The sequence below is a fragment of the Mixophyes fleayi genome, chromosome 6 (assembly GCF_038048845.1).
Source record: "Mixophyes fleayi isolate aMixFle1 chromosome 6, aMixFle1.hap1, whole genome shotgun sequence".
Classification (NCBI taxonomy): Eukaryota; Metazoa; Chordata; class Amphibia; order Anura; family Limnodynastidae; genus Mixophyes; species Mixophyes fleayi.
Window position 1 is genome coordinate 9,701,885 of NC_134407.1, and position 12,592 is coordinate 9,714,476.

A 12,592-nucleotide genomic window follows, 5' to 3' on the forward strand; every position below is an offset into this window, starting at 1 on the left:
TGCAATTTATTGTGATGAAAACAATAAATATATTTGATTTATAAAAGAAGTTTCGTGTTGCTGATGTCTACTGGGTACTCTTGCAACAGAAGGTGACAAAGTGCCAAGAGAAGGGTGTGGTTTTGTTACAATATATATATACAAGTTAACCCGTGCATGATACTCATGCATTCTAGTCAAATCAAGCTACTTAAGGTGTTAAAAGGTTCTTGTCATGCATTTGGGCCATAGCCCAGGCCTCCTCAGGGGAAGAGCGTTACTTCCCGACGTAAGCGCCCTTTTTTAACGTGGTTTTGTCTCATGTCACCACCTCATCATTCTTATCCATCACCTCATCCTTCATTTTCATCGCCACATCTATCCAGATGTCTATCCAGACACAGGGATCTCTCTCAGCGGTCCTGAGTATCACACTCCTCTCACTCTGTCACCCCCGGCAACCACCAACCACTCCCCACTGTCACCCCCGGCAACCACCAACCACTCCCAACTGTCACTTCTCCTTCAAGAAATATATTTTTTTTTTTAAAAAATCTTTATAAACACTTTTAACAATTAACAAATTAAATTAACAAATTAAAAACATCTTAGTATACCAAATTTCAGCCCCTGTATATTTCCATAAAAAACAAACTTGAAAACATAGTATTGACTAACACAGCAACACTGTCTAGTCACCGGAACACTGGTTGGGCGTCGGTCGCCACGCACCCAAAAATATCACACACTTACATACTTAAATTCCTCCCCAGCACTAATCTAATCACCCATTAATCATAGGACTTTCACACTCTGGGTATATCTGTGTAAGGATGTCTCTTTACTCTGCAGCTGTCCTATAGCCCTTTTCAGCCTTATCAGTCTCTCTCTGACACTATATATATATATATATATATATATATATATAAATATTGCTATGTTGGTTCCTGTATTCTCATCCTGTTGTTGAACCGTTTTGGGCCACCAATACGGTGGTGCCAGTGGCAGTTTGACACTGGAAGTTTAAACATCATCCGTTGTCGTGACCCAAAGATGGAGACAAGAGGCAGCTCACAGAACTCCGCTTACATCCTGCGCTAAACTGGTTTTTCTTTGCGGGGACCTGATTTCTTCAGCACAAAGTAAAGTTACAATACTACAACCATGTAGAGGGTGGAGGTGAGTTTGCAACATTCACACCCAAATTGTGAAATGATCCTTTATCCATTTACTGTCGTACACATACTAATAGCCCCTGGACTCTTAACAGACAATACTGAATGGTGTTTACAGGTATTTTCAGCACCTATAGGGGAAACGACTCTTGAGTCTCGAGCGGAGTATTAAAATAATTTAATTGGCAATAAACATTAATTCAGTTTTTAATTGTCTGCAGCCTGGATTATACTGCCTGTAGCCTGGAGGATTGCTGAATAATCTCAGAGCCGTACAGACTGACATGAGCCGCTGTGGTTATGAGAACAGCACATGTGAGACGCGCTGGTAACCTGAACTAACAGGGGATTATTATACCGCATAATGCTGTAAATTAATTGGAAACATTCTTATCAGTATTACATGCCAATGAATTATATTATATACACACACACTGTATAATAAGCGCCATGTTGACCCAGAACTTCGGCAGCCGGTGTCTAGAACCCAAAAATCTCCTGGGTGGTCGATTTAATTACCCAAAAGGTTCCAGAATAGCCCCATGCATTATGTTTCTTCGCAAAATAAACTAATCATTAAATGAGGTGCGAGCAAATATGAGCGAAGATCATAAACTACACACCAGGCGGAAACGGGAGCGGCTGCTGCAGAACCTCGCAGCGAGATGAATCGCCACCCTAGGCGAGAACAGAATATATCTCTTGAACCAAATACAGCACCTTTCTAGAATTCTATGGTGGGCGGATATTTATAAAAACTGGTTCTATGGTTGTATTGTTATAGCAACAAATCAGGTGACTGCTTTGATTATCTAAACTGAGGTGATTAAATGAGAACTCTAGAATCTTATTGGTGACTATGGGCAACACTACATTTTTCCATTGCACCAGTTTTTTTTATTGATTATCCTTAGAGTGTAATACAGAATCCACCACGGCCTATAATGGCATGTTTACACATTTAGGTCATACTTGATCCCGGGCAGGGGACGTGACTAAAAGACGGGAGAGGGCAGGGAGCGGTCAATCGTGTCATTTTGACCCCACCCCCTGTGACAAAAATTACGTTTTGTCGCGGGGACGGGGCCAAAATTACGTGATTCATTGCGAATCGCGTTATTTTGGCCAGCGAATCACGGGATGCGGGAGACTTGCCTGCTCTCCCGGGAGTCCCAGAGATCAACACGGATTTGGGGAGTCTCCCGGACATGCCGGGAGTGTTGGCAAGTATGATTTAGGTTTATGTCAGCTATATGCCACACAACCAATCAATAGGAACAGTATGGAAAATGTGTTTACAGGGACAATGTTCCTTTGCGATGTCCTGTCAATCATTACCACAGAGGCCGGAGTGCATCGCGGAGGTACCAGCAAACTTGGGAAAGGGGGAGGGGCTTGAGACTAAAATAAGTTTGGCCATAAGCCTCGCAATGCTACGCATTTAAGGTACCCTCAAACAAGATTTGTTTCTGCAACAAAGTCGCACAGGCCATGCTCTACACTGACCTGTCGTATGTCAGTCATTCACATGCCAAGCTGGCTGCAATGCCCAGATCGCCAATACAAGACCACACCCTGGCAAATAACAGTCAGGCATTGACCTAACAAGATTTAGCCATCACATCGAACATTGCAACATTCCCGTCCACGGGTATCAGGGGCAAACGCAGGATTTGTAGAGGGGGGTTTCCACACCACGCCATCAGTGGGCGTGGCCAGCATGTATGGGGGCGTGGCTATAATATTAGACAGTGCTTGGCTGCTCTCCAACTCTTCCTATCCCCATAATATACATGGACAATGAGCATGCACTACTGTTAGGTGCACGCAGCTCTCCCTTTTCAAGCAGAGCTGTGTGAAGCGGTGGCAGAGTCCAGCCACCTCAATTATACAGTGCCCCAGGCTTGGAGGGGGTTTCCATTCACCAGGAAACCCCCCTCGGTTTGCCTATGGGTATCAAAGTTACATTTGTGTCAAACTAATATCCAATCTCCATAGTATATATATATTTCAGGTAATTGCTGCCGGCTACGTCTGTATTGTAACTTTTTATTGATTACTTTTCCCCAGAAGGTAGAAATAAGATTCTTCTTTACTAGAAATGATTGCGAAAATGGACTCAAGCAGTATTTGAATATTACAAATCAGCGGAAATCACCAACAAGCTGGTCAACGGATACAAGTATTTCCTGCCGTGTAGCGAGCAGGATTGTAATCACTCATTTACATACTGCAGAGTGGATTGAGAAAAGCGTGCCACGGCTGACAGCACATATGAATCATTGAGCTCGGGATGCTTTAAAGATGTCTAAATTATACCTATTTTCACCTTAATAACAGGCTTAAAATAGCTCTCCCCATTTCATTCTTTTATAGTGAAAACCACATGTAGACCACTTGGCGGAACAAACGTAATTACAGTTTGAATCCAGGGTGACGCTCGGCGCTGCCACAGAACATTTATAAATACAATTATGAAATTACTGAGCACTTTATGGAAAATATTCATTGAAGGAAAATCTCTTCCCTTGATTAAAGCCACGTAGTAGATTCCAAACATGAGATGTATCACTTTTGCAGCATCTTATAGCGAGAACACAAATGGTCTTTCCTTTGGTTCAAATGAAACTTTACATTATGTTATAAAAAAAAAAAAGCTTTGTGATTAACATTATGGAAAATTCTATAAAGAAAATCCCTGAAAAATGCCCAGTTACGGTAGACGGGATTCACAAACAGTGATATAAGGGCTGAGGACATTTAGCAAAATGATGCTACTCCTAAAAAGGTTGTTGCTGAATTGTGATGGCTGCTAAGAGCACATAGGAACGTGGCTTTTCTGTATCCTTATATAATAAGCTTTTATGTATTTCCAATACAACCGGTCTTTTCTTTCCACCCTAATTTTGCCTGTATTTTCCCTCAATGTATAGTTAGTGTTATGGTTCTTGGTGTTCTGTGTTTTGATCAAATATACAGATGTAGCAGAGTTTGTTGCAGCGTCTCACAAGCGTTATATGCTCCGGACACGATCAACCGGTCAATGGGATCCCAGACATAGGTTAACCCTAGGTCTAGGGGTGTTAAGGTAAGTGTGCCGCAATGAGAGGAAGGACTTGTTCAGATGAGCGGTCATGGAACGTGTAGTAAGAATTTGATGACATATTGTTCCGGACGGAACGTGATGCGAGAAAAGTGTTCAAAACATAGTGCAGGGATCAGGACTTTTGACCCCCCAGTATCTGCATTCACATGATCAAATGATCACTGGCGGAAACTGTGGATCAGGCTGGAATGTCAAGGGTGAACGATATTGCAGCGTTCAGGGCTGGCATCAAGCTTCGTCTGTACAGCAGAGATGATGTCTGCTCAATACGCAGAGGGGCTTTCTCACCGCTAAATCTCAGAGAACATTTAAGACAGGGTTTCTGCATTCCAGACCTTTGACCCCCAGTATCCGCATTCATATGTTCAAATGATCACTGGTGGAAACTGTGAATCAGGCCCAAATGCTGGAATGTCGAGGGTGAACGATACTGCAGCGTTCAGGGCTGGCTTCAAGCTTCGTCTGTACAGCAGAGATGATGTCTGCTCAATACGCAGTGCGGTTTTCTCACCGCTAATTCTCAGAGAACATTTCAGACAGGGTTCCTGCATTTCAAATCTTAAAGCTTATGAATCGGTCAAGTTTTGAGGCTATCTCTGCATTTCCTGTTTGCTTGTATTAAACATGCGAGAAGTGGCAAATTGTGTTCTGTACTACAAAAAAATATGTTATATTTGATTTCAAACAGGTCTTTAAATTATACAGCTGTATAGAGTGTAGTATAAATCCAAGCTTTCCGGGCAGTACAAACATTGCAGTCACGGACCTCCGTAATCAATAAAATGTATCAACAACAATAACATAGCTCTTCCTAACTCACAAGCGGGAATATCTGTCCAATATCCACTACTGGGGTATTCTGTGTACTGAGAGGAGACAGGGGAGGTAATGGGAACTTATATTCATTGATTAGTGGAGAGAATCAATATTCAGCAAAGAAAAGGAAAATGTTTAAACGTACAGACCGAATATATGGAAAAGCTCTTTGTAACTTTACCAAAATATGACAATAAGACGTTCCATGCGTTGACAAAGCTTGAATTATTTAATTGATGTTATGAGTATAAACATTGTGCACATCCTAGTTTACTTCCAGTTGTTTAAGTCGGATCTATAACATGTTAGCCGCCAATGATTTAGAAATAGGACAAACAGACACGTTAGTTAACCCAGATCTTAATCCAATTACGCTTGGAATAGAGATTAGCAAATAGTTCCAGAGATAACCGTGTTAGACAGCTTGAAAAATCATTATGGTGAATCGAGCGTCCCGTTCTAAAGCGGATATATTTTGGGATAACTTAGGAATCAGTGTATCTGCTTTCATTACATACAGTGTCTCCTACAGAAATCCATACAGCCCATTTCATGAACCTCAATTTTTCATTGAGATAATATATATTTAAAATGTATATATGTGAAAAACTACCACCCCCTACAACCCAGTCATATGGTTAGAGGGGAGCAGGTTTGGAGGAAGCCGAGAGGTAAAGTGAGCAGAGGCGCGAACACTTAACGCTGCCACAGAACAAGAAAAGCAGCATTTTTGCATTTGCTTTCCTCTACACACTACAAATAAATAAAGAATGAATATAGGGTACAGCGCCTCTACACACACACACACACACACACACACGTGTGCGTGTGTCCTGCTCTGGGAAAGTCTACAAATCTTACAACCTTACATAGTGGAACCAGTGCAAGCTGTGGGCGGAGTTAGACATGACAGTGCTACATTGTATTTCATTAGATGTTAAAGTATGTAACCAATGCTCTATTCTCCTTCCTCTAGGACAAGAATAGAGGATGTTGGTTTGACATTCATGAGATGGGAGTGAGGGATTAGAGGGGGGCAAAGCTCAAATGTCCAAAGAGCGGCACAAACCTGCATTATAAGACACGCACGAGTTCAAATAAAACTTCAGTTGACTACATACATGTGCAAACAGCATAATACACTAAATCTCACCAATAAACAATGAGCGGATATATATGGACTTGGGAACTGGATAGTCACTGAGGAGGAAGATTAACGTACAGATCTAAATCTATACGTCAGGCCCAAAATGTAAAACAGCATTAATAATATTAATCACATCTGGGGCAAATTAGAAGTGGAGACTTTCACGCTTTTGTGTCTCACTCTTTTTGGGTTTTAGCGCCTGGCTGCGCCCGGTCAGCTCAATATATAGTAGCAAGAGAGCAGTAACCAATAGAAACCAATCACACGTCTGTTTTCTGCCGTCTAACTTACACCAGACCAATCAAATTCACTTGCTGATTATTTGCCAGAGGTTAGGCACCCATCACACACATTCTGTTTTTGAGATTGCAGCCAATGAATTCACTATCAGCTACTGACACGAGGCACATGATGCCTCGCACCTCAGTGATGTCACTAGGTCCTAATGCTTTGAGAGGTTACGTATTAGTTCAGACCACGAACTTATGATCTGACCACTTTTTTATGATCTGTTTGTTTAAATGTACGAGGTCAGTGTTCTGAAATTTAGTGCATATCCCCCAAAATGAGGTTCATACAGACTGCAAATCACTGGGCTTGACAGACAGGAACAAGACCTCATGAAATCTACACTTAGAGGAGCAGCGAGCACCTGAATACACCAGTGTATTACACATCACCTGCAGGTTACCTCTAGTTAGGGCTGTAACGTAGCCTTTAAGCCGCTGACATATCTAAAATACGCTGTGTGACTGCTCTGCACTGGGGTCAGATACGTGTGCAATTATTGCTATGCAGAACTGCATCTCAGCTCATTATAAAGCAGCCAGGGGTAGGTCTATATCATCCGAACCCAACCTGTGTGCAGGAGATCTCAGTGATTCACATTACTCCGGGCATCTGGTCTCAATTACATAAGTAAATAATATAGTACTTGGGTGAGTCAAGATGTATGTACTATGCAGCAATAATAGTATTTACTGTCAGTCAAATTAGAGGATGTGTGTCAGAGTCAGAACTCATTCACAGCAATACCGGGAACATATATATATATATACAGATAGATAGATAGATAGATAGATAGATAGATAGATAGATAGATAGATATTATATAAATATATATCGATAGATAGACTTAAAGTTATATTTATATATGTATATAGATAGATAGATAGATCACAGTCACAGATTAACTAGATAACTATAAACTATACACATCTGGTTTAATATATAAATATTTATATATATATATATATATATATATATATATACATTTGCACATCAAAGATTCCATTAGATAGATGACTATGTATTACACATATGTTTGACTATAGATATATATATATATATGCACACACACCTACATACACACACACACATTTATTGTTCCTTTGTAGATATTTTACTACTTTAAACCATTACTTAGCATTTATAATATGAATATCTATCACAATGAAATGATACCAGATAGGACAACTAATTTATGATGAATAAATCAGGACACCCACTTGCAGCCGGTACCACAAGGTTAGTTGGAGACACAGATATAACCCAAATGCTGAATGTATCTGCAGCACAGACACATTAGGAACCACTGCTTAGAATCCCAACATAAAAAACTGCAGTTTCATTCCGACATAAGTGACGGTGATTGGGAAACCGGGGCTGCTCCTGTGAAATTACAACAAGGGAACCATTTTTCCTGCCTCATCTCCAAATGCCAAAAACGGATCTCAGATAACCCCAGTGTTTCCTGCCTGTGGTGAAGCTCTAGCAGATCCCTGACAGACAGGACAGGAGACACAGATAAAGGAAATATGATTTTGGGGGCTTTTTGGGGGTTTTTTTTTGCTTCTAAAACTGGATGCAATCCCAAAATAGGACCAGATGCATTAATCAATAGATAAACTAGCAAGAGTTACATCATATCACATAAAAACACAGTGTAATGACTTAGAAAATAGAATTCCTTCATTAGATTCTGTCCACACAATAGTGACAGAATGTTTGATAGAGGCTGCAAGGGCGCCCCCTGCTGATGGACCAACATAGTGCAGCGTCCAAAAAAAAAGTGTAACACGTCGGGCAATGCAGTTTATAAACATTGGAAACATGTACTACACTTATGGTGGGTCTTTTACTAAACATAGTGCATGCAACAAGTCCATGTGGCCAGCTGGACGGCATTCCTATAGTTTACCTAGTGACCCCATTTGCAGATCTCGACTTATTCTTGTATTATCGATCGCCTGCAGTTTTCTCACAGTTAAATAATGTTACACATCACCTTATTGTTATACTGTAACACCAGCAGCTGTTTGTAGCAGATTGCATGATTTAACCCTCCACAGTCTCATAGCACAGCATCCCCAGATCAATGAACACACACACAGTCCAGGACAATGTCATGTTTGTAGACACTCTGAACTTGGGAGGAATTTGAGTAGTGTTAAGCTATAAATCAGCCAGAGCTTTGAATAGCAACAAATCAGTAGTCGGGGCACATTCAGCAGCCTATTTCAGGTATTGGTAGCCAAGCCTCAATTACAGATATAAGGGACTGTCCCTTAGCTTATAAATGGGGTCTACTAGTAATTTGACAGATGGACACTTCTTTTATTGAGTGATCATCTAAATAGCACATGCACTGAGAATGTATCAATTACTGTAGAGATGGACAGTCTGCTGTGTGGAACTACAAGACACAACATGACCAAACACTGGCAGGGCGTGATAGTATTTGTAGTTCTACAACAACTGGAGAGCAGTAGGTAATCTACCTGTGTTGTAATGATTTAAGGGTCTTATTTATATCCTATGTATCCTATGTTATCGTGTTTTAGCCACTGCAGTACCAGTGTGCAAAGGAATGATAATCCCAAATTACCAGATTTAGAGGGAAATTCAGAGAAAACTTCAGTGTGTGTTTCAAATTGCAGATTTGTGTTTGGAACGTTATGTAGCAAAGAGAATATTCTGATACATTCATTTCTGCAATACATTGGGGGCTTCTGGTTTCTGGGTTAGAGGAAATGTATTTAAATGAACATTCTTCCTGAAGTGACTGTATTGGAATTGCAAAATGATTATCACAACTGGATCGTGGGGGGGGGGGGGGTACTCACACTGCTGTTGTGCCCCCCAGTCCAGTGGACCATGGCTTGGTTGTGAGCTGAGTCTCCGGTCAGGGCGAAGCTGGTGCTGTTGAGTCTCAGTTCCTCCATCCTGGCTCGGTTTAACCTCCCCTCTTCCCTGGACCCTTTGGCTTCAGACCTCTTGACTTTCTGGCCATCCGCGGGGACACTGGTCAGAGGGTCCTCGTCACTGGGGTCAGAAGGTAACATGATCTCCTTGCCAAGTCTACTGACTCCAGATTGGTCCCTTCTCACCCTGGTCATCTTCTGCTTGTCTTGTTTGGACTCAACCCCCCTATTTCCAAAATAAGAGTCTGGATGGTCTTTCCTAGTAGTGTCACTTCTCTTATTGGGGTGTAAAGTTATCTTCCCCCTCCTGGGGTCTCCTGGCTGGTAGCCACTGTAGAGATGCAATTTTAGGACTCCAGATCTCTCATCACCCTCATCCTCTTCACCCTTTTCGCCCCCACTTGAGTTTTGGAGAACTTCTCTGAGCACCCTGCGCTGCCCCATCCAGCCCCGCAATAATCCATGATCTCGCATGTGAATTTGGGTGTGACAATGTCTGCAAGTGATCTCCCCACTGGTGAAGGTGCAGAGGACAAGACAGATCCACAGGAGACCCAGCACACTGGTGGAGCAGCGCCCCATCCTGATGCCAGTGATGGTCTGAGAGTCCTCTGCTTCAGCCCAGCGCTGCCCTCCAAGTCAGTCTCATCTGCTGCTGGAGTCTGTTAGAATAGTACAAAAATAGGTTTCCAGATGAAAAGTGCAGTAAGGTGGGATCAAGTGCGCTCCCACATGGGGAGGTGCTGGAGCCAAGTCTCACACTGTACAAACTCAACGCAATTCAGATGCCATTTGTCAGTATCTCCTAACGCATGATGCACCCAGAGACAGCCAAACCCGGCAGCATCCACAGCTATTCACCAAGGTCTGAGAGCAGCATCCTCCAGCGAGGCAGCAGCTGACAGAGTGCGCTGTGCAGAATTGCAGACTGTGCGCGTTCATCCACTGAGTGCAGCTGCTCCCATCCCCACACAATGAGATCAGCCAGTTGCATGTAGGTGCGAGGCATCTCCTCAACTGCTGTCAATACTGTGTGAGCAAGACTCAGAGGAGCAGGTCCAGCCTCCAGCCTGCATGGCAGAGGGAGCAGCAGCCATCTGGAATAGCCAGACTCAGTGCAGGGAGGAGTGCCGGCCTGAGCTCAGCATCCTTCTGGAGATAACAGGATTTGGTTATCAGGCTGCGTCCCCGGGTGTTGGGTGAGAGCTGGACCACTGAAAGGACTGAGGCACTCACAGGGATGGGTAGGAGGGGAGTGGGGGGGGGGGGGGGGGACTTGTCTTCTCCCTCAACAAAAACTCCTTAGTTCTGTCTGGGTCACACTGAGCCACATTTAACTCTTCAGTACATCAAATGCAATGAACAGGGTGAGGGGCTGCATGCAACGGGCACAGACCACCAGTGGCTCTGCCTCTGGGTATACCAACACCTGACAGCCAGAGCATGCTGGAACTTGTAGTTCCACAACAGCTAGACAGCCACAAGTTGTGTCATTTTGGATTAAACTTAGACTGCTGCCTGCTGCACAGGAATTTGTAGGACTGTGGAATATGCTGGGACTTGTAGTTACACAACAGCATGACAGTCTGCATGTTTCATACCTACAATGAGATTGCTACACACTCCAGGGGAGATATTGATGCTGGCACTTGCAGTTCCACAGCTGCTGGAGAGCAAGTGTCTGCATACCTCTAGGTTAAAATTATAATGAAGGGGGGTTGGAGGTATTGTTGGGTAGGCGGGCATGCTGGTACTTATAGTTCCACAGCAACTGAAGCACAACAGGTTCCCTTCCCCTGGGTTAAAATAAGACAACTGCACACTGAAGGGGGGCTGTGGATTGACACGGCATGCTGGATCTTGTAGTTCCACGCCACAAAGTTAAAATAAACCTGCAGGGGGGAACTGTATAACAATCATCTGAGAATTATAGTATAAATGTCACAAGTGTCAGTATATTGTTGACATGCAAAGTAGAGGACTCGTGTTGTGACTCATGTTGGAGTCTGTAATTTTTTTCCTGCTGATTTCCATGTGGTGACAGATGAGCCTGGTTCTCAGTTTGGGAGAGCGAGTAGGTTTATCAGAAACACCTCCTCACCTTCCTAATGTAGTTCTGAATTATTCAGTCTAATGGATTGTTTTACACGCCCTATTTCCCCAGAAAAAAAAGACAAATTATCCAGGATGTGGAAGATCTTCTCCACCCTGGGACAGCTGTGCTCACCTGACTCTGTCAGAAATGGACTTTTACACATAATTTCTCCATAATAAATATTTGTATCACTGAAGAAATAACTCACAGGCTGCTGAATCTGTGTCAGCTCCAAACCCTAATCAGCTCAGCCTGGGAACAATAGAGGGGTACATAGGCAAACTGAGGGGGTTTTCTAGTGCCTGGAAACCCCCTCCCAGCTGTATGCTTGAGGTGGCTGGACCCTCCCCCAGGACCAGCTACTTGCAGCTTGTGTGCAGATCGCTTCTGTCTGCACTGTTCACAGCCATCTCTCCAAAACAAGTATTGAAAGCAGCAAGAACAGGTAGGAGAGAGCTGGACAGTCTGTCATCTGTTCTGACACACTCAGTCAGGACTTTGTCCTGATTGTAGGGACAGTTGGGAGGTATGTCCCGCTTCACACGGCTCTGCTCGGAAAGGGAGAGCTGTGTGCCCCTAACAGTAGTGCAGGCAGCATTGCCCGTGTATATGATGGGGATAGGAAGAGTTGGAGAGGAACCAAGCACTGTCTAAAATTATAGCCACGCCCCGAAGCATGCTGGCCACGCCCACTGGCATGGAAACCCCTCTCTACAAATTCTGCGTTTGCCCCTGGGGTACAACTGCCTCTAATAAATCTACACCATCTAAACCATTGTCTGGATGATCACTACTAGTACAGGTCATAGGCAAGTGTAGGGGGGACTCTAAGTGCCTAGACCCCCCCCTTCCTCCAGAAAAGAAATACTGGTTTAGGAGTGAATTCAGCTAGAAGGTGGTAGGTGGAAAATTTAAAATGTTTGGACAGATTTAGTGTTGGGAGGGGGAGTGACCAACTTCAACTCTAAATTGCAATATTAAAAGCAGGTCAGTAATTGTGTGTACAATCGGCACCTTTATCTGAATATTCTCCAAACTCTAAGGCTGGGTACACACTACAGAATATCTCTC

General features: G+C 43.2%; 1 protein-coding gene across 2 annotated transcripts in view; it reads right to left on the reverse strand.

Moving 5' to 3' along the window:
- Window positions 1–10,629, reverse strand: part of SORCS3 (sortilin related VPS10 domain containing receptor 3) — a 502,293-nt gene extending 491,664 nt beyond the window's left edge. For both annotated transcript variants that reach the window (XM_075215733.1, XM_075215732.1), the window contains exon 1: window positions 9,349–10,629. In XM_075215733.1, the coding sequence (XP_075071834.1) occupies window positions 9,349–10,008 (660 nt within the window). In that variant the 5' untranslated portion in view covers window positions 10,009–10,629. The remainder of the gene's footprint in view (window positions 1–9,348) is intronic.
- Window positions 10,630–12,592: the final 1,963 nt, after the last annotated feature.